Below are 23,284 nucleotides of genomic sequence, written 5' to 3'. Positions count from 1 at the left end.
TGTACTTCCAGCTGTTGGGTAAAATGTTCCATGAATGTATTTTTGGTCCATTGGTCTTGGTGTAGTTTAAACCTGATGGTTTTTTGTTGATTTTCTGTCTAAATGATCTGTCTAATGCTGAGAGTGAGGTTTAAGTCCCCAACTATTATTATATTAGGATGTATTTCTCCCCTTAGACTTAATAATATTTGCTTTATTTATCTGAGTGCTCTGGTATTGGGTGCATATATATTTACAACTGGTATATTCTCTTGCTGAGCCGATCCCCTTATTATTATATAATGCCTTTCTTTGTCTCTTTTTAAAGTTTTACTTTTAATAGTTACAGTGTATTCCATCATATGGTTATACTTATTTAATCATTCTTTTATTGATGGAAATAGAGGATATTGCTAATATTTAGCTATTACAAGCAATACTATAGTAAATCATTTTGTATATATAACATCTCAATCATGAGCAAATACATGGAATTGTCTGGTTAAAATATATTTGAATTTTAATTTTTTAGCTATTATCATACTGATGGAGCTTGTACTAACTTACATTCTTACAATAAATATGTTGAGAGCACCTATTTCCTCCTTAATTTACAAACACTGTGTTACCAAAGGTTTTTATCTTCACCAGATAGGTTAAAATGTGCTGCTTTGCATTTCTTTATCATGAATGAGTTTTACCTTCTTTTTTATGTTTATCGTCATATATACTTGTTACTCCATATATATTTGCTTTTCTTGATGGGCTTTTTGTTATCAATGAAGAGGAATTCTTCATATTTTAACAATATCAGCCTTTGTGTTATGACTTAAGAATGTTTTTACCAGTTTGTGTCTTTTTAATATTTAAAGTATTTTTTCCCATCCACAACTTTTTTTATTTTTGTATAGTCAACTTTACAAATTGTTGATGGAGTCAGGTTTTGTGTCCATAGGAGATTATTTAATATTTTTAACTCATATTTCTTTAGTTCTTTCACTTCTCTGGACTCTGAAAATACTTGGTTCATGTAGAATATATTTTCATTTAACCTGTAGGGTGGGAATCCAAATATGTTGTCTTTCCAGATTATTATACAGCTGGGTGTGTTGAATAATCTATCTTTTCTATTGATTTGAAATACCGCTTTAATAATTTACTAAATTCCTGTATAAATCTATTTCTAGGCTTTTCATTCTGTTCCACTGATCTGTCTATTCATGCTGTAGAATCCACATTAACATAATTGTTATAGTTTAAGACAAAAATCAAACAAACAAAACACATACATGTGCATGCTTGCACATGTGTACATATGCATGTGCACACACACATACACATCCTTCAGGGGTTTTGTTTTGTTTTGTTTTTTTACAGAATTTCCTATTATTTTTCCTTCTTTCTTTTTTTTTTTTTTTTCTCTTTTCTTTTCTTGAGACAGAGTCTCCCTCTCTTGTCCAGGTTGGAGTGCAGTAGTGCAATCTCGGCTCACTGCAGTCTCCAACTCCTGGATTCAAGCAATTCTGCTGCCTCAGCCTCCCGAGTAGCTGGGACTACTGGTGCCTGCCACCACGCCCAGCTAATTTTGTATTTTTAGTAGAGATGGGGTTTCACTATGTTGACCAGGCTGGTCTTGAACTCCTGACCTCAAGTGATCCACTTGCCTCGGCCTCCCAAAATGCTGGGATTACAGGTATGAGCCACCAGCACCCAACCTCTTCCTTGTTTTTCTATTTGAATTTTAAGGTGGGCTTGTCTGCTGGTGTCTTTATTTTGATCGCGTTAAGGCAAATTGAAGTTTTATAATGTTGTGTTTTCTTTTCTAAGGATATGATACTTTTCGATTTATTAGGTCTTCTTTTGTGTATTTGGTGACATTTTAAAGTAGTCCCCTTATTGTTTATATTAATTATGATTAATTTGGTGCAGTTCTCACAAAACCACCACATACCAACCTTTAAATGGCTAAAAGAAAATAGAAATTTATTTCTCTCTCATGTTCCTAATGTGGTACCTAACAATGTCAGGGACCCAGGCTTTTTCCATCATATTACTGCATCATGAATGGCTTTCAGTCTAACATTATCTCATGTTCCAAGAAAGCTCCTGGAGCTCTGCCTGTTATTTCTACATTCCAAAATATAGTTAGAAAGTGATAGAGAAGAAAGTTCCTTCCTATAAGAAACTTCTGTAAAGTTGCACAAACCACCTATCTGCAATGGAGCCTAGGAAATAAAGTCCTAATTTCAAGTGGCCACGCGCCAAGTCAAAAAGCTGCGGAAGAGAAATGGTAGTGTCTGGCGAAGTGGACTATACTATATGTCTTGGTGTTTATCTTAATACTTTTAAACATACTTAGGTCTCTGTTAATTGATTGATATGTTTCAAGTTTTATCTTTTGATCCTTCAGCTCTAAACTATGAAGAAAATCAATATGCGTGTTTACACCATTTTCCCCCTTCCTCTCCCAGCTCCTGCTTGTTAAATTATTAGAACTGTGCTTGTTGAGGGAAGAATAGTAATTTTCTTAATCCCTTTAGGTTCAGTACCTGGGGGCTATGAATTAAACTGATAAATGACTGATAAACAGGAGGGGGAAAAAGGATTATTTATGCATGCAGTGCACATACATGTAGAAAAACTCAGTGATGAGTGGCTCAAAGGGGTAGTTAGCATTTGGGGCTTATATACCAACTTAACAAAGGACAAGAAGTTTGTGGAGAAGTGATATGACAAAGGAAAAAGTGTTTGGGTTGCTAAAGGTAGTAAATTGTTGGAAGGTGGGAGAAACTGATAGAAGATACAGGTTATTTTAGTAAGGTTTGCTTGTACAGAACCACCTTGATGCTGACTTTCTGTCCCCAGTGGTAATGATTGTTTTTCTCCTAATCTGAGAGGGGGAGAGGAGGAAGACCTTCACAAAGGGAAATGTATGTCTTGTTTTTAGGCAGATGGGTTAGGGCAGAGAGCTCTTTCTGTGTTTCCTACTTTTCAGTTGCCTTTGGCTCAAAATAATCCTTATGCCAAAATGGCATATTTTGGGGTGGCATACTCTGATCCACTTCACTACCTTTTCAGGACTATAGCCTACATTTGGTTTAGTTTTCGTCCCACAGTTAAACATAGTCCGTATTCACCAGCAGTCTTTTTTGCCATAATTTTCTATTTATCTCTTTGTTAGCTTAAGTTTGTCTTTTTGTAATTCCTTCAAGAAGAGTTTATGGGAACTATGTTCTCTGAGTGGGTTTATATTCTAAATTAGTTTCCATTTCTATGTATTTATATTGACTACCTGTAATATACTTAGGTGATATTTTTAATGTATGTGTAGACGTTGCTCCAGAGCCTCGTGGAATGGAATGTTGATGTGGAAGAATTTGAGGCCAGACTGATTGTTTTCCTCATATAGTTGACCTGAGGTTTTAGTTTGAATGCCCCAAATATCTTTATCTTTTAAATCCAACAACTCGGTATTGATTATTCTATAGGTGGATCTGTATCAATTTTTCCTGGCACACACTATGGCCATTGTATTTTTTTTTTTTTTAGATGGAGTCTTGCTCTGTCGTCCAGGCTGGAGCGCAGTGGCGTGATCTCAGCTCACTGCAACCTCCACTTCCCAGGTTCAAGTGATTGTCCTGCCTCAGCCTCCCAAGTAGCTGGGACTACAGGTGCCGCCACCATGCCCAGTCAATTTTTGTATTTTTTTAGTAGAGATGGGGTTTCATTGTGTTAGCCAGAATAGTCTCGATCTCCTGACCTCGTGATCCATCTGCCTTAGCCTCCTAAAGTGCTGGGATTACAGGAATGAGCCACCGCACCGGGCCACACTATGGCCTTTCAATATGTACATTTAGTCTTCTTTTAATTTTTGAATAATTTTATTGAAATATCTTGAAATATTTTTTCTGCTCCATTATTTTGGATTTCTTCTTCAAAGACACCAATTTAAAGCCTGCTGAATTCTTCTTGACTGTCTTCCATATCTATCATTTTTTCCCTATTCATTTTGAATTTTTCATCCATTTCTATTTTAGGCTCCTTTTTTCTCAAACTTTATTTTATTTTTTAATTTTATTTTTAATTGACACATTATAATATACATACTTATGGCATACAGTGTGATATTTCAATACATGTATACATTGTGTAAGGATCAAAGCAGTGTATTTGGCGTGTTCATCGCCTTGTTCATTTATCATTTCTTTGTGGTAAGACCATTCAAAATCCTCTCGTCTAGCTATTTTAAAACATACAATACAATGTTAACTATAGTCCCCCTACTGTGCCCTGTAACACCTTAACTTACTTCTTCTATCCAACTATAACTTTGTACCTGGTGACCAACTTCTCCCCACCTCCCATTCCCCCTGCCCTCTCCAATTTCTGGTAGCCACTATTCTACTCTCTACTTCTATGAGATAAACTGTTTAAGATGTCACATATGAGTGAGATCATATGATATTTGCCTTTCTGTACCTGGCTTATTTCATTTAACATGATGTCCTCCAGGTCCATCTGTGTTGCCACAAAGACAGAATGTCATTGTGGCTGAATAGAATTCCACTGTGTGTATATATACAACCATACTTTCTTTATCTGTTCATCTGTTGATGGACAGTTAGGTTGATTCCGTATTTTGGCTATTGTGAATAGTGCTGCAGTAAACATGGGAGTGCAGATATCTCTTCACCATACTGATTTCATTTCCTTTGGGTATATACCCAGTAGTGGGATTGCTGGATCATATGGTAGTTCTATTTTTAATTTTTTAAGTATCTCTTCAATATACTGATTTCATTTCCTTTGGATATATGCCCAGTAGTGGGCTTTTTGAATCATATGGTAGTTCTATTTTTAATTTTTTAAGGAACTTCCATACTGTTTTCTGTAATGGCTGTACTAATTTACATTCCTATCAATAGTGTATGAGTTCTCTTTCTCCACGTCCATACCAGCATTTGTTATTTTTTGTCTGTTTGATAATAGGTATCCTAACTAGGGTGAGATGAAATCTTATTGTGGTTTTGATTTGCATTTCTGTAATGATTAGTGATGTTGAACATTTTTTCACATGCCTGTTGTCCATTTGTATGTCTTCTTTTGACAAAGGTCTCTTTAGGTCTTTTGCCCATTTTTAAATTGGATTACTTGTTTTTTGCTGTTGAGTTGTTTTAAGTTTCTTATATATTCTGGATATTAACCCCTTGTCAGTTGCATAGTTTGAAAATATGCTTGATGTAATCCTATTTGCCTATTTTTGCTTTTGTTGCCTGTGTTTTTGAGGTCTTATCCAAAAACTCCGTGCCCAGACCAGGGTCCTGAAGTATTTCCCCTATGTTTTCTTCTAGTAATTTTATCATTTTGAGTCTTACACCTGAGACTTTATTTTGAAATGATTTTTGTATGTGGTGAGAGATAGAGGTCTAGTTTTATCCTTCTGCGTGTGGATGTCCAGTTTTCCCAGCACCATTTGTTGAAGAGACTGTCCTTTCCCCAATGTATGTTCTTGGTGCATTTGTTGAAAATCAGGTAGCTGTAAGTGCTTCCTGGTTCATAGACAACTGTCTTCTCACTCTGTCTCATATGGCAGAAAAGGGACAAGGAAGTTCTGTGGGATCTCTTTTATAAGAGCACTAATCCCATTCGTAAGGGTGGAACCTAATCACCACCATCACATCGGGGATTAGGATTTGAACACATGAGTCTGGGGTGGACAAAACACTCAGTTCATAACAAGTGAACAAGTGAGTGATAATAACAATTGTTTGGTTGTTAGAGAATTTTTTTTTTCATGCAGCATGATTATAATAGGTAAGACTTACCTTTAAAACTATTACAGAACTTGGGGGTGGGTGTGGTGGCTCATGCCTGTAATCCCAGCACGCTGGGAGGCCGAGGTGGGTGGATCACCTGAAGTCAAGAGTTTGAGACCAGCCTGGTTAACATGGTGAAACCCTGTTTCTACTAGAAAAAAAAAAATCAGAACTTGGTCTGCTAAATAGGGATTTTCTTTCAAAGTGATAACTCTTAGAATATACTAATTCTAATGGGGCTATCACAACTCAGAATATTTTTAGAACATCTTTAAATAATTACTTTTATAATTAGTCCATAAGACAAAAAATGTTTCATTTTTTTCTAGTTACTGAACTTAGCTAGTTATTCCTATTAATAAGACTTAGTGCCATGACTTTGCATTTTTTTAAAAAATGATCACATCCAACTTCAACAAACATGTAGCCATCACCAATAGGGTCATCACCTTATGTGTTTTATATCCAAATGAGGGGTTTTTTTCTCCAAAACAATTTATTTAAAGACAGAGATTCAAATATGCCCCAAGGGGCCACAGCGGAAGAGTTTCAAAAATGTTTTGATCAGGGCCAGACACGGTGGCTCACTTCTACAATCCCAGTGCTTTAGGAGGCTGATATAGGATGGCAGTTTAAGCCCAGAAGTTTGAGGCTGCAATGAGCTATGATCATGTCACTGAACTCCAGCCCTGGTGACACAGCAAGACCCTTTCTCTCAAAAAAAGACAAAAATACCAAAAACGTTTTGATCAATAGTGGTATTTATATTAAAATTAATTATTAATAGCATGTTGAAGTAATTCTTTTATGTGTGTAAAGAACTTTTTTTAACTGGGTGTGATTTTTTTTCTCAAGAACATACTTAGGAGGATGGCTATGATTAAATTCTGCTGATTTTAACGATATTTTATTTGTTATTTATTATAACAATATTTGTGTTTGGTTATTTCAAATTAAAAGCATGCAGATATGCTATGATATGTTAAGAAATAGGAATTTATTGTGAGACTCCACAGAAGTTGGACTGTGGGTTCTTGAGTTTTATTCTCTCTATTGTCTCTTGTGGGCAGATCTGCTTTCACAGCTGACTTCACTTTGGTAACACCCTTGGTCCAAACAAATACAGTATTGGACAGTCTTTGGCCCAGGTGGTGGACTCTGGTCCAGTCCATGAAGGATATAATTGATGACTTGTTTTTACTGGAAGCACATGACAGTTTTTCTCTAAATGGAGCAAAATGAGATGTTCCTGAACTCCACTCACAGTGAGCTTCCAGGCACATTCAGGACAACCCCTGTTATACATGATGTTAGGTTATACAGATACAAAGATATAGGTCATGGCTTCAAGAATCTCTCCATTGAAGTAGAATGGCAGTGTTGAGGTTAGGAAGAAAGAAAGGAAAGAATAAGTAGACAAATACATAACACTACATACTCTGTGGTATAGTTATGCCTATATATGAAATAGAAATAAATATAGATGCAATGAAATATAAATGGTTTGGGAATAGAGAAAACAAAAATAGCTCAGAGCAGTCTGAACTATGTGAGGTATGCAGGCCCAGAGAACATGAGTATGGGACTTTCAGTCACAGCCCCCAACCTCTACCCATGCCTGAGGACAGTTGTCTAAATTCATTTGTTCCTGACTTGCAGCCTCACCTGTTATCTTCATGTCCCTGGAATTTGTGATGCAAAGAACAATGTATAACCATTCAAAAGCTTATGTTATTTCAAATCCTTGATAAACAACTTAGGAACTGCCTCTTCTTTACATTTAAAAACTCACTAGTACTTGCTGCTAATTGAAGCACATATCCAGGGCAACTTCAATCTGTGCTCCCCAGGTTGTAGTCCTTAAACTTGGCCCAAATAAACTCTCTACTTATATATTTAGTTTGCCTCAGATTTTTTTCTTTAGGTCAACAGAACTGGGAAACCTAGAAGAGAGGATATTTTAAAGTCAATCAATAGGTTTGCAGGTCCCTCTTCAAAAAAAAAAAAAAAAAAACACACAGAAAAGAGTAACAGGTAAAAGTCAATCAAGTAGAAGGATAAACAAATTTATTCTCTGTTGCCCCAAAGAGCAGAACTTGGACTGATAGTTATTTTGGCTTCAATACAAAGGACTTGTTTTCTAACAGCTATAGTTGTCCAAAAATAGATTAAACCAGCTGTCTGAAAAAATAGCAGGCCCTCAGTCACAGAAGTTTATACAGAAGCTGTGTAATGGTAATCTTTCACAAAGTTTCATGAGTGGTATAAAAACATGAAAAACAATGATTCCTAAGGTCCTTTTCCTGTCTAAAATTTTACTCTATACTTCTGAGTTTTTTTCTATTTGTCTACATCAGTCTTATTACCCTTCATTGACACTTTTTAGATTGTTAAAATTCATAGTACAAAACCTACTAATGACAGTCAAATTTGGCTTCTCTGTAGAATTAAATGAGAGAATGAATGTAAAAGTACCTGATAGAATGCTTAACAATTATTAGTTGAATTTGATTCAGTGAAAAATACCAAGTGAGAAGAAAAGCTTTCACTCCTTTTGGGAAGGAAGATATCTAACCACCTCACAGCTACCCAACCACCCACATCTTATTTCTTCTCCCAGTCTTAATGGAGAGTTGAAAAATGAAATTGAGTTTGTTTGCAGGAAGGACTGTTTGAAGTAAGTACCGCCTGGGATCTTTACCTGGTTACCACTGAATTTCTGTTTTGGAACCTCTGTTTAGGATTTCCATACCCTGTACAGAGAAAATCAATAGTCTTTATAGAGTTAGAATGTCTTCCTTAAAGAGTGACTCACAGGCTTGTACCAAGAAAGCTGTATAATTTCTGGAGGTTTGTGGAATGTGGAAGTTAATCTGTCGACTTCTATTGTGTTAGTTAGTTAGCAATTTGAGCAAGAGGGAAAAAAGATGAATCTGTTATTGGTAGTTTAATTTTTAGTACTAGCTTTAATTAAAGAATCAGTTGGAAATTTAGTTAAAGGTAGTATTTAAAATGGTACTTTTACTTGTTACATATGAGTTTCATGGTCCTTGCTTATGATACCATCATTAAGATGGATTTATCGAGATTTGCTTTACAGAAGCTTAGATTATAATGAGAGAATAATAGTTATATTATTCAAGGACCTACTATGTAATTTACATGTACTGTCTCTTTTCCAAGACACAGTCTAGCATTTCCATTATGCAGATTAAGATACCAAGGTTCCAGATCTACATGATTTGTTCTTGCAGCTCACAATCTCAACTGTGTTAAAGAAAACCAGAGTTAGACAGTAGCTATAGTGGTAAAAACAGATTTTATTCAGGAGCTATTGCAATAGGGGGAGAGAGGCCTCAAGAGTCTTTGTTGCCTATTACACAATACTGTCTTGGGTTTACTAGACAAGCTTCCTAATAGAATGGGGATGGCCAATCTTTGTCTCCTTCTCTGAGCTGCAGATCATTTTAGAATCCTCACAAATTATCTTTCCAACATGAACAAAGGGATGGACTATTACCAGGTAGTGTCATATATGGGGAAACTGATTTCTGTCTAACCTCAGGTGCCTTCTTGCCTTGTGCGGAGGCTCAACTTGTCTCAGCACTAATTGTTAAATGGTCATTTCTTTTCCATCAATTTGTATTACTGCCTTTCGAGCTGCTATTAACTGATACACGTAACTTTGTATTTTCGTTTTATAGGAATCTGTCTTCACTGTCCCCTAAATTTAACCACATCCCTGATTTGTTAACCCATTATAGTGAATTGTTCCATATCAATATGAAGTTTCACTGGACTGGGGACTGTGTTCACTGTTGTATTCCTAGCACCTAGTTCAGTACCTGCCACGGAACTGGCTTTCAATAAATATTTGCCGAATGAATGAATCAATCCAGTTTAAGATCCATCCAGCTGTGAGTCTGTCTTGGGATCTAGATTCTATAAAATTCAACAGGTTTTATATCTTACAGTGACTGGTAAAATGAGCTTTTCCTTTTCAGTAGCACGGGCCCTCTCAGTTTCTTGTTATTCTCTGCATAACATTTTGAATCTTCCTGGATTCCTCTCTTTTACTTGACCTTGGTGTAATTTCTACTTTCTTAAAATTGAAGTATATATTTTCTACTCTCGCTATGCCTGCATCTTAGTTCAGGTCTTTTTCCTTTTCCTTTGTTATCTTTTATATACAATATTTGTTACATGCATAAGAATATGTATAATGCAAAATAAATTATGAAGCATAATTACATTCACACCTATGAAACCACCACCGACCTGACAATGATAACATTATCCACCCATTGCCTCTACTTATATGCACCTCCCTACCTACTCCTCTGCCTTCACCTAACAGTTAATCCCTATCTTGAAGTTGGGTTTCTCCTCTTCTTGCTTTGATTTTCTTTTCAAATATAATTTATTATATGTGTCAATATTCCTAAAAATATATTTTATAGATTTACTTGTTATTGAGCTTCATAAGAATAGCTTCATACTTTGCGGTCTTCTGCAACTGGAATTTTTCATTCAACATTATGCTTCTAAGATTCATCCACACTATTGTGTGTGGCTATGGTGCATTAATTTCATTAATGAACACAATAACATTACATTATAACATACTACAATTTGTCTATTCTTGTTAATATTTGTTTAGATTGTTTCTAGTGTTTTGCAATTTCAGACAGAGTTGCTACAAACATTGTTGTATGTCTCTTGGTTCATACCTGCAAAGTTTCTCTAGACCTTATACTGAGAAGTGGACTTTCTAGGTGAAAGGGCATGCAAATGTTCAACTTTAAAAGATAATACCACCTGGCTGCAGTGGCTCATGCCTATAGCTCCAGCTGCTTGAGAGGCTGAGGCAGGAGGACAGCGTTGAGCCCAGGAGTTTGAGGCAAGCCTGTACAGTATAGTGAGACTCCACCTCTAAAATTTTCTTAATATAAATCAATTTAAAAACTAAAAAGATAATACTAAATTGTCAACAAGGTTGTCTACAGTCTTGCCAGTAAAATATAAAAGTCCCCATTGATCCATCTCCTTTCCAACACTTGGCATGACCAGATTAATTAATCATTCTCTTTATTAGATGTAAAATTGTGTCTCCTTTTAGTCATAATTTGTATTTCCCTGCAACAGAGTTTGAAATTGTTTCTTAAGCTTGTTGACCCTTCACATTTCCATTTCTGTGAAACATTCGTTTGTCTTTTGCCCATTTTAAAATTGGGTTATTTGAGTTTTTCTTATTGAATTAAAGTTCTTTATGTATTTGGATCCAAATTATTTTTACTTACAAGTATTACCAATATTTTCTCCCAGTCTGTGACTTATCTTTTCACTTTCTTTATGGTATCTCTATAAACAGAAATTTTAAATTGTAATGAAGTTGCATTTATCAGTCTTTTCTATTGTAATCAGAAGTTTTAATCTTGTTTTTTTTAAAATCCAGGCCTACCCTAAATTTATAAATATACTGTCTTATATAATATTTTATTTTAAGGATTCAGAAGCTTTATCTTTCACATTTAAGATGCACATGGTATTAATTTTTGTATTCATGGTATGAAATAGGGCTGCAATTTATTTTTTTCCATAAGGATAAGCAGTTATCCTAGAAGAGCATTTATTTAGACTGAAAATAGTCACTATATATAGATATTAGAGAAAAGCATGCAATGTAACAAAATATATGGCATTTAGAAAATGTAAAATATAATACAGTAATTAGTATATATACAAAATTTAAAGAAAAGATATTGGAAGGACATACACCAAAATGACAACAGTGATTATCATTGGATGGTGAGGTTGCTAATGATTTCATTATTTAGTTGCTCTTCTCTGTATTTTACAAATTCTCTATCGAGAGCATACATTAATGTATTTTTCTAAATACTGGGAAATAAGGTAGTGTCTATGGGTGATAATGTAGCGTCAATGTAACTCAAAAAGAAACTGTCAGTTGAAAGAGAAGCCGTGAATTCAAATCTTCAAGCTTAACTTCTTTTTGAAAGCTTCTTCCATTTCTGAGGCAAAAAAAAGTATTGGTGGATTATGCAATAAGTCTCAGTAGAAGGCGTTAAGAGAGTTAAGTTCTGAAACCTGCATAATTTTTCTATACATAGTTATAAAAAATTTTTCTCCCAAGTTGTTTGCTTTACAGGTATGTAAGCCTCTTTGGAAAATAAGATTCGGGGCACTTATGTATATCAGTGGAGGTCTAATCATTTACTTTTGCCCAACAGCAGATAATGAAAAGACTTATAAAGCGGTATGTTTTGAAAGCACAAGTAGACAAAGAAAATGATGAAGTTAATGAAGGTAAGCATCTCCAACTTGAGAAACATCCTTTTATAACTAACTTAATGAACCTGGAAAACTTCATATTGAGGCATACTTTAAAAATCCAATCCCAGGTTATAGTTTGGATGCCTCTCAGATGGGAGAAGGATCTTATGTTACATTTTTAAAACTTCATCTTTTAAAATAAACAGTTATTTAAAATATTGATCAGAGGCAATTTATCTCTACTCATAGTGCCCTAACTGATTCTTAGAATGTAAAGACTGACATCTTTCTAGCACTTTTTTAATCCCTCTGACATAAAGTAGTCAGTAGTATTGGTTACATTTTCAGTGAGTTCACATTAGTGTTAACATTTTTCCAGTTAAGCAGATAAAAGAACAGTGACTCAAACAGAATTCATGTGCTCAGGAAAACCTCTATTTTGTTGTTCAGAAACACATTTTTAACCTGTTTTTCTTGTGTGGTGCTTCTCTTTTGAATTTCACTTTCCCCCCTGCCTCCTTACTTTAAGCAAGCTTATTTTTTTAAGGCATATTTGAGGCAGGGCATCAGTGTGGACTATAAAAATTTTTTACAAAAGTCTAGGAGATAGAGCTAAACACAGGCCCAGAGTTGGAAAGAAATCAACCAGGGAGAAATAAGTTGCCCTAAAAATGCAAACTGTACCTTCCAACATCAATGAGATGCCACTAAATCTATCTACACTGATAAAAGAAGAAAGGGCTAAACTTAATAATATTGTTCATGGACTTTGAAGCCGTTACTTGATTAATACAAGGAATCCCTTTTAAATTGAAATCAATCTAATAGTATATGTATGTAGAAAAGAAACCTGTGAATTTATAATTGATAACTAGCAAAAATCTAATCATGGTGACCTAATCAAACTGTCTCAGGAGAAAGGATTGGAATGAGGTTGTAGTTTAGAAAGCAGAAGTCTGATCAGTTGTACCATAACCTCCATGGGGGTGGGGAGGGAGGAACAAAGTGGGAAGAATTGTATGGCCAAAACAGCATAAAAAACAAGAAGCATTTCCCAAGCCCTTGCACAAAAGAGGAAAATCAATGGGAATTTGGAGTTTTGAACAAAGTTCTTACTAAGAAAGTGTGTCATATAACCTCCTTATTTAATTAATGAGGAAATTAAAATCTGAAGAGTTTGAGTAATTTGTGTTTCCTGAATTGGCAGACTAAATATTTAATACAACACATAGGTTGTAGTCTCCCCATGAGTCGGGAACAAGGAAGAAAGGATAGTAGAAGGTGAAATGGGGCAGGGGGTCCTCTATGATACTGAATGGTGTGAGAATCCACTCCTTCCACCGAAGTCTGCCTCATGATTTCAAATAAGATCAGTTTATTCCTTTTATATTGCCATATGCCAAAGGAAGCACTTTTTGTTTTTTTTTGTTTTTTTTTCTTGCCACAAAAGGCTCCTTAAATGTTTTGTATTTCTGAGAGTTAGAATTTTTTTCAAATAAAAAGGCTCTGATGTTTATGTAATAGAAGAATATTGAAATTATACTTTAAAGCATATTAAAGATACCAGGAAATATCATCAAAGGTGTGTTTCAAATGCCATTTTATTATAAAAAGCTAAGTCAATGGTTTGAAGAATCATTTCTTAGATTCAAGGTAAATTCTTGCTCCAACATTCACTTTGAAAGTCAGTGATTTATCTACATTACAGTCACTTGCAAGAGAATCCAGTGTTTTTTTTCTTTTTTAACCAAATACTGCCTCTCCTTGAAGAGAATCCAGTTTCTAATTGCAATACACGTATGCTCTAAATATTGCCAAACTGAACTATGGGAACAATTTATTTTTATAGCCCAAACTTTCCTATTCTCTTCAAGAATATATTGCCAGTGGTATCATATCTAAACTCCTCAATTGCGCTGTTGCTTGTTACTTCCTTATACATTAATCCTTTATGCTGGACAAACTAATGTCTTCATGTCCATTGCCATTACCTTCCCTAATAAACACTCTCTACTCTTTTTTCTTTCTTTCCCTTACTTCATATTTGCCTTAAAATTATTTGCCTGTCAGACAGATTGATTCATTTTTAGTAAAATTTAGTTTTTCTAGGATTCCCTTTGATCCTAGCAATGGGAAATGTTTGATGCAGGTGTCAATCTTTACACTTGAAAGAAACAAAGGGACTCCCTTGTAGTCAGAAAGGAGATATCCCGGCTATAGATTAGTTAACAGAGAATCACCTTATGTTAAAAGGTGGGTGAACAAAAGGACAATACTTTAAGCTGAGTGTTACTCTTAAAAAATATAGCTGGACTATTTTTATAGCTTTTTTCAAAGGTCAGTATACCTTTAAAGACAGATGTTTCTTAAATATTTTAAAGAAAAAACTTTGAAGTAGCTACTTTGGAGACCTTATGAAGGAAATACATTGATATTGTAAGAATTTCACTCTTTGTTCTTTTCTACATGCAAAGAGCAACTTACCAATAATTTTTTAATATCAATACTATAGGTGAATTAAAAGAAATCAAGCAAGATATCTCCAGCCTTCGTTATGAACTTTTGGAAGACAAGAGCCAAGCAACTGAGGAATTAGCCATTCTAATTCATAAACTTAGTGAGAAACTGAATCCCAGCATGCTGAGATGTGAATGATGCGGCAACCTGGATTTGGCTTTGACTATAGCACAAATGTGGGCAATAATATTTCTAAGTATGAAATACTTGAAAAACTATGATGTACATTTTTAGTATTAACTACCTTTATCATGTGAATCTTTAAAAGTTAGCTCGTAATGGTTTTATTGTTTTATTACATGAAAATGCATTTTATTTGTCTGCCTTGACATTACAATGACATACCATTGTGTTGGAAAGCCCAATATTACTATATTATTGAAATTTTTATTCATTTTAAACTCCACATCTTTGCACTACCTGTTTGCCTCCAAGAGACTATCAGTTTCTTGGGGACAGGGACCATGTCTTATTCATCTTTGTGTCTCCAGCATCTAGTACAGTGCCTGGTACATAGTAGGTGCTCAATAAATGTTGAAACCAACTGAACTGAACTGCCAACAAAATAAAAATAAAAAGTCCTCACTATGTAGCATACCTTCCCTTGTCCAAGTTCTGAGTTCTGAAGAGATCTTTTTTTTTTTTAAATAGAAACTGAAGAAATTTTACAACCAGCTATGACTTGGTAAGACATTCTTAGAATTTTAGGTGTCACTGATAATCCTAGAACCATTGAGCCCCGAGGGAAGAGTTTAACAACAAAATCGGTTAATGAAAAATATAATTACATTAAATATTTAAGTTTCATATAATTATTTAAAACAACACATTAAAGATTTTTCTAAAATACAGACTGCTTGCTTTCTATCTTAGACTTACATTTGTCATTTTTCAGTAATGTGATTTTCTTTTAAGTTGGAGGTTATGCAGGGTTGTCATTTTGTTATAACGGTCTATTTTCTGCCTCTGCTGCTTTAATGCTAAATGAGATATCAACAGCTGACTTCGTATCTCATCCGTGAGCTCCCTTCTGAGTTTTGGAGGGTCTGCTCATGGGAAGAAATAGGAAAGAGCAATGACTATGGGCGTACCTGGAAAGACGTGGCCAAGCATCCCCAGGTGTGTTTCAGTTCCTTTTGAGGCATTTCCTGCCATCATTGCTTACAACGATTGACATCTTTTTTTCTTATCAAAGGATTCCAATTCCACTTTCTATATAAAATAGATTGTGATGTATCTACGTATGCCTTATTACATAACTGAGCTGAATGCTGGTAATATCCGCAATGCCTCTTGGGAAAAGGCATACAGACCAGTAAGTTCCCCGGTAGCTTCAGAGACCATAAAACATTCAAAGCATTTTTTAACCAGCTAGGTTTAAATCTCTCATAGAGTTATGTTTAGCATCCTGAGTCCCTTCAGTCAGTTGCTGTCAAGTCTTATAGGAATACGAATTGTGATCATAGCTCAAAGAGTTTCAGAGGTCCTTAAAACCAACTAAATACATGCTACTTTAAAATCGTTGCTGTCACACAGAAAAGCTTTCTAGACGTGAAGACAGAAATAAGTGTTAAATGGAACTACATAAAGCTCTTTAAAGTTACTTCTTAATTTCTACTTTTTGAGAGTTAAATTAAGAAAGGAACTTTATACATTTTTTTGCTACTATTGTAGAACATTTCATTAACTTTTGTGCGATGCTAAGAGTATTTGTCTTAAACATTTTTAAGACTTCATGTTGTGTCTCAGAACTGAATAAAATATTGAATTTTTCCATTGTTATATGTTACCATATGTTATGTTAAGATAGTAAAGATACAAAGTTTCTATAATAGATATTTCTGATAGTTTTATAGTATGGTCCAGATTCCAAGTGTGAAAAGTTTTTGCTTATAGCTATGGAACTGAATATTTTGTAATTTTCTTCCTTGGGGTTGGAAAAAATGCTGAATGAAAAAGTGGCAGATTCAGCTGGGGACATTCAGCCTATGATCCTTGGAATCTGAAGATCAGAGAAGTATGAAGATAAGCCTCATGGTATCTACACGATGTGAATTTAAAAAAAAACTGACTTTTTTTTTTTTTTTTTTTTTTTTTTGCGTCCATGCCCCTCACAACTGTGGAGCTCTTAACAGGCATTTTTTCTTTATTTACTATTTATAAACTGGTATAGTTTTAATATTTCATCTTTTTCCTTATCATTTCAAGGTGGTGTTTCAGAAGAAGGTGTGATGACAAAGTGTAGTGTGTGCGATTGATGTTTTTGATGCCCTGCCCAGATGCCCTCTACCGGGCCAGTGCACCTGTCTCCCATATTCTCCTGTCCAGTTCCTAGCTAATCACTTCCCCTGGAGAATTGCCCTCAGCTAAAAAGAAGCAGTTTTACCCTGGATGTGATGCCTCCAGCTTCCCATGGCCAGTGACTGATGGGTGGGGGCACAAAGGGCCGGCCCCTTGTCTCAAGGTGGGGCCAACTATTTGGTGCAGTTCATGCTCCAGAGCTCCTGAAAGGATTAGGCTGATGCCAGACTCAAGTTGAGATGAAATCTTGGTTTAGCTTCTTCCTCTGCCTTTTCAAGTTTCCTTCCCTCCCTTTCTCCAGAGAGCATCCCCTTAATGAGTCATCACATCCAAATCTTGTTAGGTTTTGCTTTTAGGGAACTCACACTAAGACAGAAGGTATTAATGTGGTAGCCTACGGTTGAAATGAGGATTAGTCGAGGGGATTGCTGTCAGAATTAGTCCTTCACTTGAGGATAAAGATAGCTCTGGGTCAGCAAGTCCTTTCCCTACTCACTTTTAACAGATACCTTTGGGAAAACAAAGCTCAAAGTTGTTGGGGCAATTCAGAGAAGGGAGCGTTTAAACAGGACCAAAAACAACTTTCTAGAAAAAAAAAACATTAATTAAAGGATTGTCAAAACCCCAGGACTCTTCTTTCCTTGGGACATCTCTCATTTTTTTACCTCTTTGCTATTCTTATTTTTTTCTCAGTTACAGATAAAATAAAGAAAAGAAAGCAACAGTCAAACTGCTTCTTAGACGTACTGTTTGAAAAGTTTGGTACTTTATAAGTTCCTGCTATATTGAATTTACAGAGCACCCGTGACTTTATGGAAGTCACAATCTGTTCAAAAGTTTGGATTCTTAGACTTGAAATAATGAGAAAACTTTGAAAAATGGTACACAATATCTTCAAAGAGTTTATGCACAATAAAAACTTTAAAATGATATGTTGTGATTATTAAAAGCAAATTTGATACAATTTAGGATAACTATCTTACCCAATATGTCAATATATTTATATTTCAAATGTGCAAGCCAAGTGAAAGCAGCTTTTGTAAATGGGATGATAAATTGTCTTATGGACAATATCTAAAGAGAACTGAAGCCACACTAATGACTGTGGTGTGGGACAACCCATTTAACTTCTCTGGTCTTCATAAATAGTTCAGGCAAACAGGGTTATGCTACATCAGGGGTTTCTAGTCCCTGGAGCTCATAGAGGTGTTTCAGCAGGTTAATATCATCCAAGGTGGTAATCTTTCTTTCTGTGTCTTTTTAAATTTTTTAAATAAACTTTTAAAAATATATTTTTAGAAATGGGTCTCCCTGTGTTGTCCAGGCTAGTCTTGAACTTTTGGCTTCAAGCGATCCTCCTGCCTCAGCCTCCCAAAATCAGGCTGGGCACTGTGGTGCACACCTGTAATCCCAGCACTTTGGGAGGTTGAAGCAGGTCGATGGCTTCAGTTAAGGAGTTTGAGACCAGAAGGGCAACATGGTGAAACTGTCTCTACAAAAAATACAAAAAAATTAGCCGGGCATGGTGACGTGTGTCTGTGGTTCCAGCTACTCAGGAGGCTGGGGTAAGAGGATAACTTGAGCCCAGGAAGTTGAGGCTGCAGTGAGCTGTGTTCACGCTACTGCACTCCAGCCTGGGTGACAAAGTGAACCCCCCACCAAAAAAAAAAAAAAACAAAACCTAAAATGGGTATCTGTAACTTTGTTCAGTTTAAAAAAGAGTTTGAAAATTTCTAAATTTATACCATGTGTTAGGGGAAACTAATGTTTTTACTCATGACTCAGTCATTCTGCTGACCACTACTAGCGTGTTGATGGTTTTAACTTTAATGCAGTTTAAATTGCTTTTATTTTTAGCCATAAGTTGTTTAACTTATAATGATTGCTTTAGCACCATAACATAAGGTTATAAATTACTAAGGTGCATGGTAATTCTGCAAATTTGTCTCCAAAGTGGTCTTTGTCACATCTGAGAGGCAATCATCTTCTGTTGAGTTTTATAAAGACCACCAAGATGTCTATGATACCTTAAAACGTCTTTAAAAAGAGGACACACAGTGGTAATTTAACTTGACATTTTCTTTATTGTGAATAAAAATTCCTCACCCTGCTAATTAATTAGTTGAGGAATACTTAAAATTAGTAGTTTGAAATCTTTACTAATCATTTAGAAACAAAACATAGTATGTACTTTAAAAATAATAAATTGTATTTTTAAATGCAAAATCAAAGAACTCCAAATATCATATTATGCAAACTTTTTGTATTGTTTTGATGCTATATCATAGCCTCATTTCACTGTTTTAAAATAAATTTGAGCTTCAAAACAAACTCTTGCTTTCCTTCTACACAATTAATTAAACAGTGGACATCACTTGTTAAATGGAAAATAAGCACTGCCGGCATTGTCTGTTTTTGTTTTTGTTTTTGTTTTGCCTATTTATTAGAATCATAGTATTTCTTAATTATTTGTATGAACTATTTTTTAAGATATTAACTCTTTTCTCCTATATTTTTGTTTTCATTTAAACATTGTTGTGACATATTGAAATGTTTATCTTTACTTTTCATTTTTTTTTTAAGTTAGTTTTTTGTTTGTTTGTTTGTTTTTTAGAGATGGGGCCTTGCTATTTTGCCCAGGCTAGATTGCTGCGCTCAAGTAATCTTCTTGAGCCTCAGCCTTCAAATAGCTGAGACTACAGGCATGTACCACCATATCGGCTTTTTTCCTTTGTGGTTTCTTCTATTCCTTTTGAGATCAGTTTCCGTCTGTTATGGGCTGAATTGTGTCCCCTCAAAACACATGTTAAAGTCCTCGCCTTCAGATAGGGTCGTTAAAGAGGTGATTAATTTAAAATGAGATAATCTCAGTGGGCCACTCATTCAATATGAGTGGTGTCCTTCTAAAAAGACAAGATAAGACACAAACAGACATAGAGGAAGGACCATGTGAAGACACGGGGAGAAAGCGATCTACAAGCCAAGAAGAGAGGCCTCTGAAGATTGGTTTGGTTCCCTGCTGACACCTTGATCTATGACTTCTAGACTTCAGGACTGTGAGAAAATAAATTTCTGTGTTGAAAAGCCTCCCAGTGTGTAGTACTTTGCTATGTCAGCCCTAGCAAACTAATAATATATCCTCCAACCTCCAAAATTCTGTAAAATGCTATACAATTCTATTTTCTTCTATCTCTTCTGTGGCTTTATTTTTCAGTTGACTTCTAAGATTTATCTGTATTTTTTTTCTTGAATCTAAATTGATGTATATTTCCCCCAAATTGCTGAAGAGCTAACCCATCTTCATATATTGTCTATTTTAATGTGGAATTATTTTAGCCTCAGAGAAATAATTGTCTGGAACAAAGGGAAAACTTTTTCAGATATTGCTGCAGTAAATAACTTCTCTTCTTAAGAAGCACCTCTTCTCAGGGATTTAATTCTTTTTGTTTCACAATTATTTGTGAACTCTTTCCTGGAAAGCCACAGTGGCTCATGTCTGTAATCCCAGAACTTTGGGAGGCTGAGGTGGGCGATCACTCGAGCCCAGGAGTTCAATACCAGCCTGGGCAACATGGCAAAACTCCCATCTCTAAAAAAAAAAAAAAAAAAAAAAAAAATAGAAGAAAAAGAAAAACCACAAAAATCAGGAAAGTAGCTGTATCTGAACTCATCTGTACTTCCCTAGGCAGAGCTCTATGCGCATTAAGGAAGGACTGATGAAAGTGAGTCAAAGAATGTCAGCTCTTAAATCGTGGGTCACTATGGGTCAGTAGTAGTCTGTGGGGCCCCGAGGGGCAGGGTTGGTTCCTGAGGCCTTTTCACAGCTGTCTGCAATGTTGAAACTATTTTCATAATACTAAGATGTGATTTGCCATTTCACTCTGCTGACATTTGCAATGATGGTACCAAAACAATGGTGGTTAATACTGCTAGTGCTTAAGCATAAATCAAAATAGTGGCTCCAAACCGTACTAGTAGACACCATATTCTACATGCCATGCACTGATAGGAAACAAAAACCATTTCATATAAAAATGTCCTTTACGAAGCAGCAACATTGTTAATATTATCTTTTTTCCTTTTTTCTTTCTTCTGATTCAGCCCTCATTTATTACATCTTAACTCTTGAATATGTCTTTTTAAATGTTCTATGTGATGACACAAGAAGTATGTATAAAATCCTTCTACTGAATATTGAAGTACATTAGCTGGCTCAAGGAAAAGCACTTGTGGGATTGAGCTGCTAGCTGAACTTGCTGCTTTTTTCATGGGACACTATTTTTATTTGAAGGAATTACTGACAAATTATGATTATTCAGACTTAGATATTTGGCATTTACTTTCTTGTGAATTCAAGAAGGGAACCTATCAGTTCAAGGAAAACAATCGACATTTGTTGCCAATGTGTAAATTTCAAACTTTCAAGCACAAATTTGAATTTTGGAAAATATGTATTCGCCACTCTAAGTTTGACAGATCTCCCATACTCGGGACTTCACTGATGAGATCCATGGTGGTACTAAGAGATGGGATTTTTTGATGTTATGTAACGAAGTCACATTTCACATTGCAACTAACCTTTCAAAAAATTACCACTTGTTGAGTTTGGACGAAATTTTCTTCATACACATGAACAAAAACAACATATAACAATAGACTGAATGCAGTAGCAGATTTGAAGCTCCTCCTGTCTACTATTAAAATGGACAGAAAATAGATTTGCACACAGTACCAGTTATTTCATTTTATTTTTTGATTTTGGAAAATATTTTTAATTAAGATATTCGTCATAGGTTTTTAAAAAACACTAATTGCTTTCAGTTCTAATGTCTACTATGGTTAAAATCAATAGGTAAACTCATATAAACAAATGGTCTTCATACTTTCCAAAGCAATCTACAGATTCAGTGTAATTGCCATCAAAATATCATTACTATTTTTCACAGAACTAAAAAAAAAGTTCTAAAATTCATATGGAATCAAAAAAGCGCCTGAATAGCCAAAGTAATAATAAGCAAAAAGAACAAATCTGGAGGCATCACATTATCAGACTTCAAATTATACTGCAAGGCTAGTTACCAAAACAGCACATGGTACTGGTAAAAAAAAAAAAAAAAAAAAAAAAAAAGGAGACACATAGGCCAATGGAACAGATAGAGAACCCAGAAATAAAGCCAAGTACTTACAGTCAACTGATCTTAAACAAAGCATCCAAAAACGTAAATTGGGAGAAGGGCACCCTATTCAATAAATGGTGCTGGGAAAACTGGTTTAGCCACATGTAGAAGAATGAAACTGGCTTCCCATCTCTCACCTTATACAAAAATCAACTCAAGATGAATCAAAGACTTAAATCTAAGACCTGAAACCACAAAAATTTTAGAAGATAACATTGGGAAAACTCTTTTGGACATTAGCCAAATGCAACAAAAACAAAAATAAATAAATGGGACCTAATTAAACTAAAAAGCTTCTGCACAGCGAAAGAAATAATCACTAAACAGTCCATAGAGTAAAATAAAATATTTTCAAACTGTGCATCTGATAAAGGACTTGTATCTAGAATCTATAAGGAACTCAAATCAGTTAGAAAAAACCAATCCCATCAAAAAGTGGGCAAAGGACATTTTTCAAAAGAAGATATACAAATAGCCAACAAACATGAAAAAATGCTCAACATCACTAAATCACCAGGGAAATGCAAATTAAAACCACAGTGAGATACTACCTTACTCCTGCAAGAATGGCCATGAGGCGGGCAGATCACGAGGTCAGGAGTTTGAGACCAACCAGGCCAACATGGCAAAACCCTGTCTCTACTAAAAATACAAAAATTAGCCAGGTGTGGTGGCGGGCACCTGTAATCCCAGCTACTCGGGAGGCTGAGGCAGGAGAATCACTTAAACCTGGGAGCCGGAAGTTGCAGTGATCCTAGATAGTGCTGTTGCACTCCAGCCTGGGGGACAAGAGCAAGACTCTGTCTAAAAAATAATAATAATAATAATAATAATAATAATAAAATTAGAAAACAGTAGATGTTGGCATGGATATGGTGAAAACGGAACACTTTTGCACTGCTTGGGGGATGTAAATTAATACCACCACTATGGAAAACAGTATAAAGCTTCCATAAATAAATAAAGGTGGAGCTACCATACAATCCAGCAATCCCACTACTGGGTATCTACCCAAAGGAAAAAGACACATATACATGCATGTTTGTAGCAGCATAATTCGCAATTGCAAAGATATGGAACCAACCTAAGTGTCCATTGACTAATGAGTGGATAAAAAAAATGTAGTGTATATATACACCATTGAATACTACTCAGCCATAAAAAGGAACGAAATAATATCTTTTGGCAGCAACTTGGATG

At 35.2% G+C, this 23,284-nt stretch overlaps 1 protein-coding gene across 2 annotated transcripts in view; it reads left to right on the top strand.

Annotated features, from left to right (window-relative positions):
• Window positions 1-15,455, top strand: part of TRPC3 (transient receptor potential cation channel subfamily C member 3) — a 72,335-nt gene extending 56,880 nt beyond the window's left edge. For both annotated transcript variants that reach the window (XM_025385932.1, XM_025385933.1), the window contains 2 exons: window positions 12,047-12,122; window positions 14,602-15,455. In XM_025385932.1, coding sequence (XP_025241717.1) covers window positions 12,047-12,122; window positions 14,602-14,744 — 219 coding nt within the window. In that variant the 3' untranslated portion in view covers window positions 14,745-15,455. The remainder of the gene's footprint in view (window positions 1-12,046; window positions 12,123-14,601) is intronic.
• The last annotated feature ends 7,829 nt before the right edge of the window (window positions 15,456-23,284 follow it).

The sequence above is a fragment of the Theropithecus gelada genome, chromosome 5 (genome assembly GCF_003255815.1).
Source record: "Theropithecus gelada isolate Dixy chromosome 5, Tgel_1.0, whole genome shotgun sequence".
Classification (NCBI taxonomy): Eukaryota; Metazoa; Chordata; class Mammalia; order Primates; family Cercopithecidae; genus Theropithecus; species Theropithecus gelada.
The sequence above is the reverse complement of the archived record's forward strand: the minus strand, read 5'-3'. Positions and strand labels throughout refer to the sequence as shown.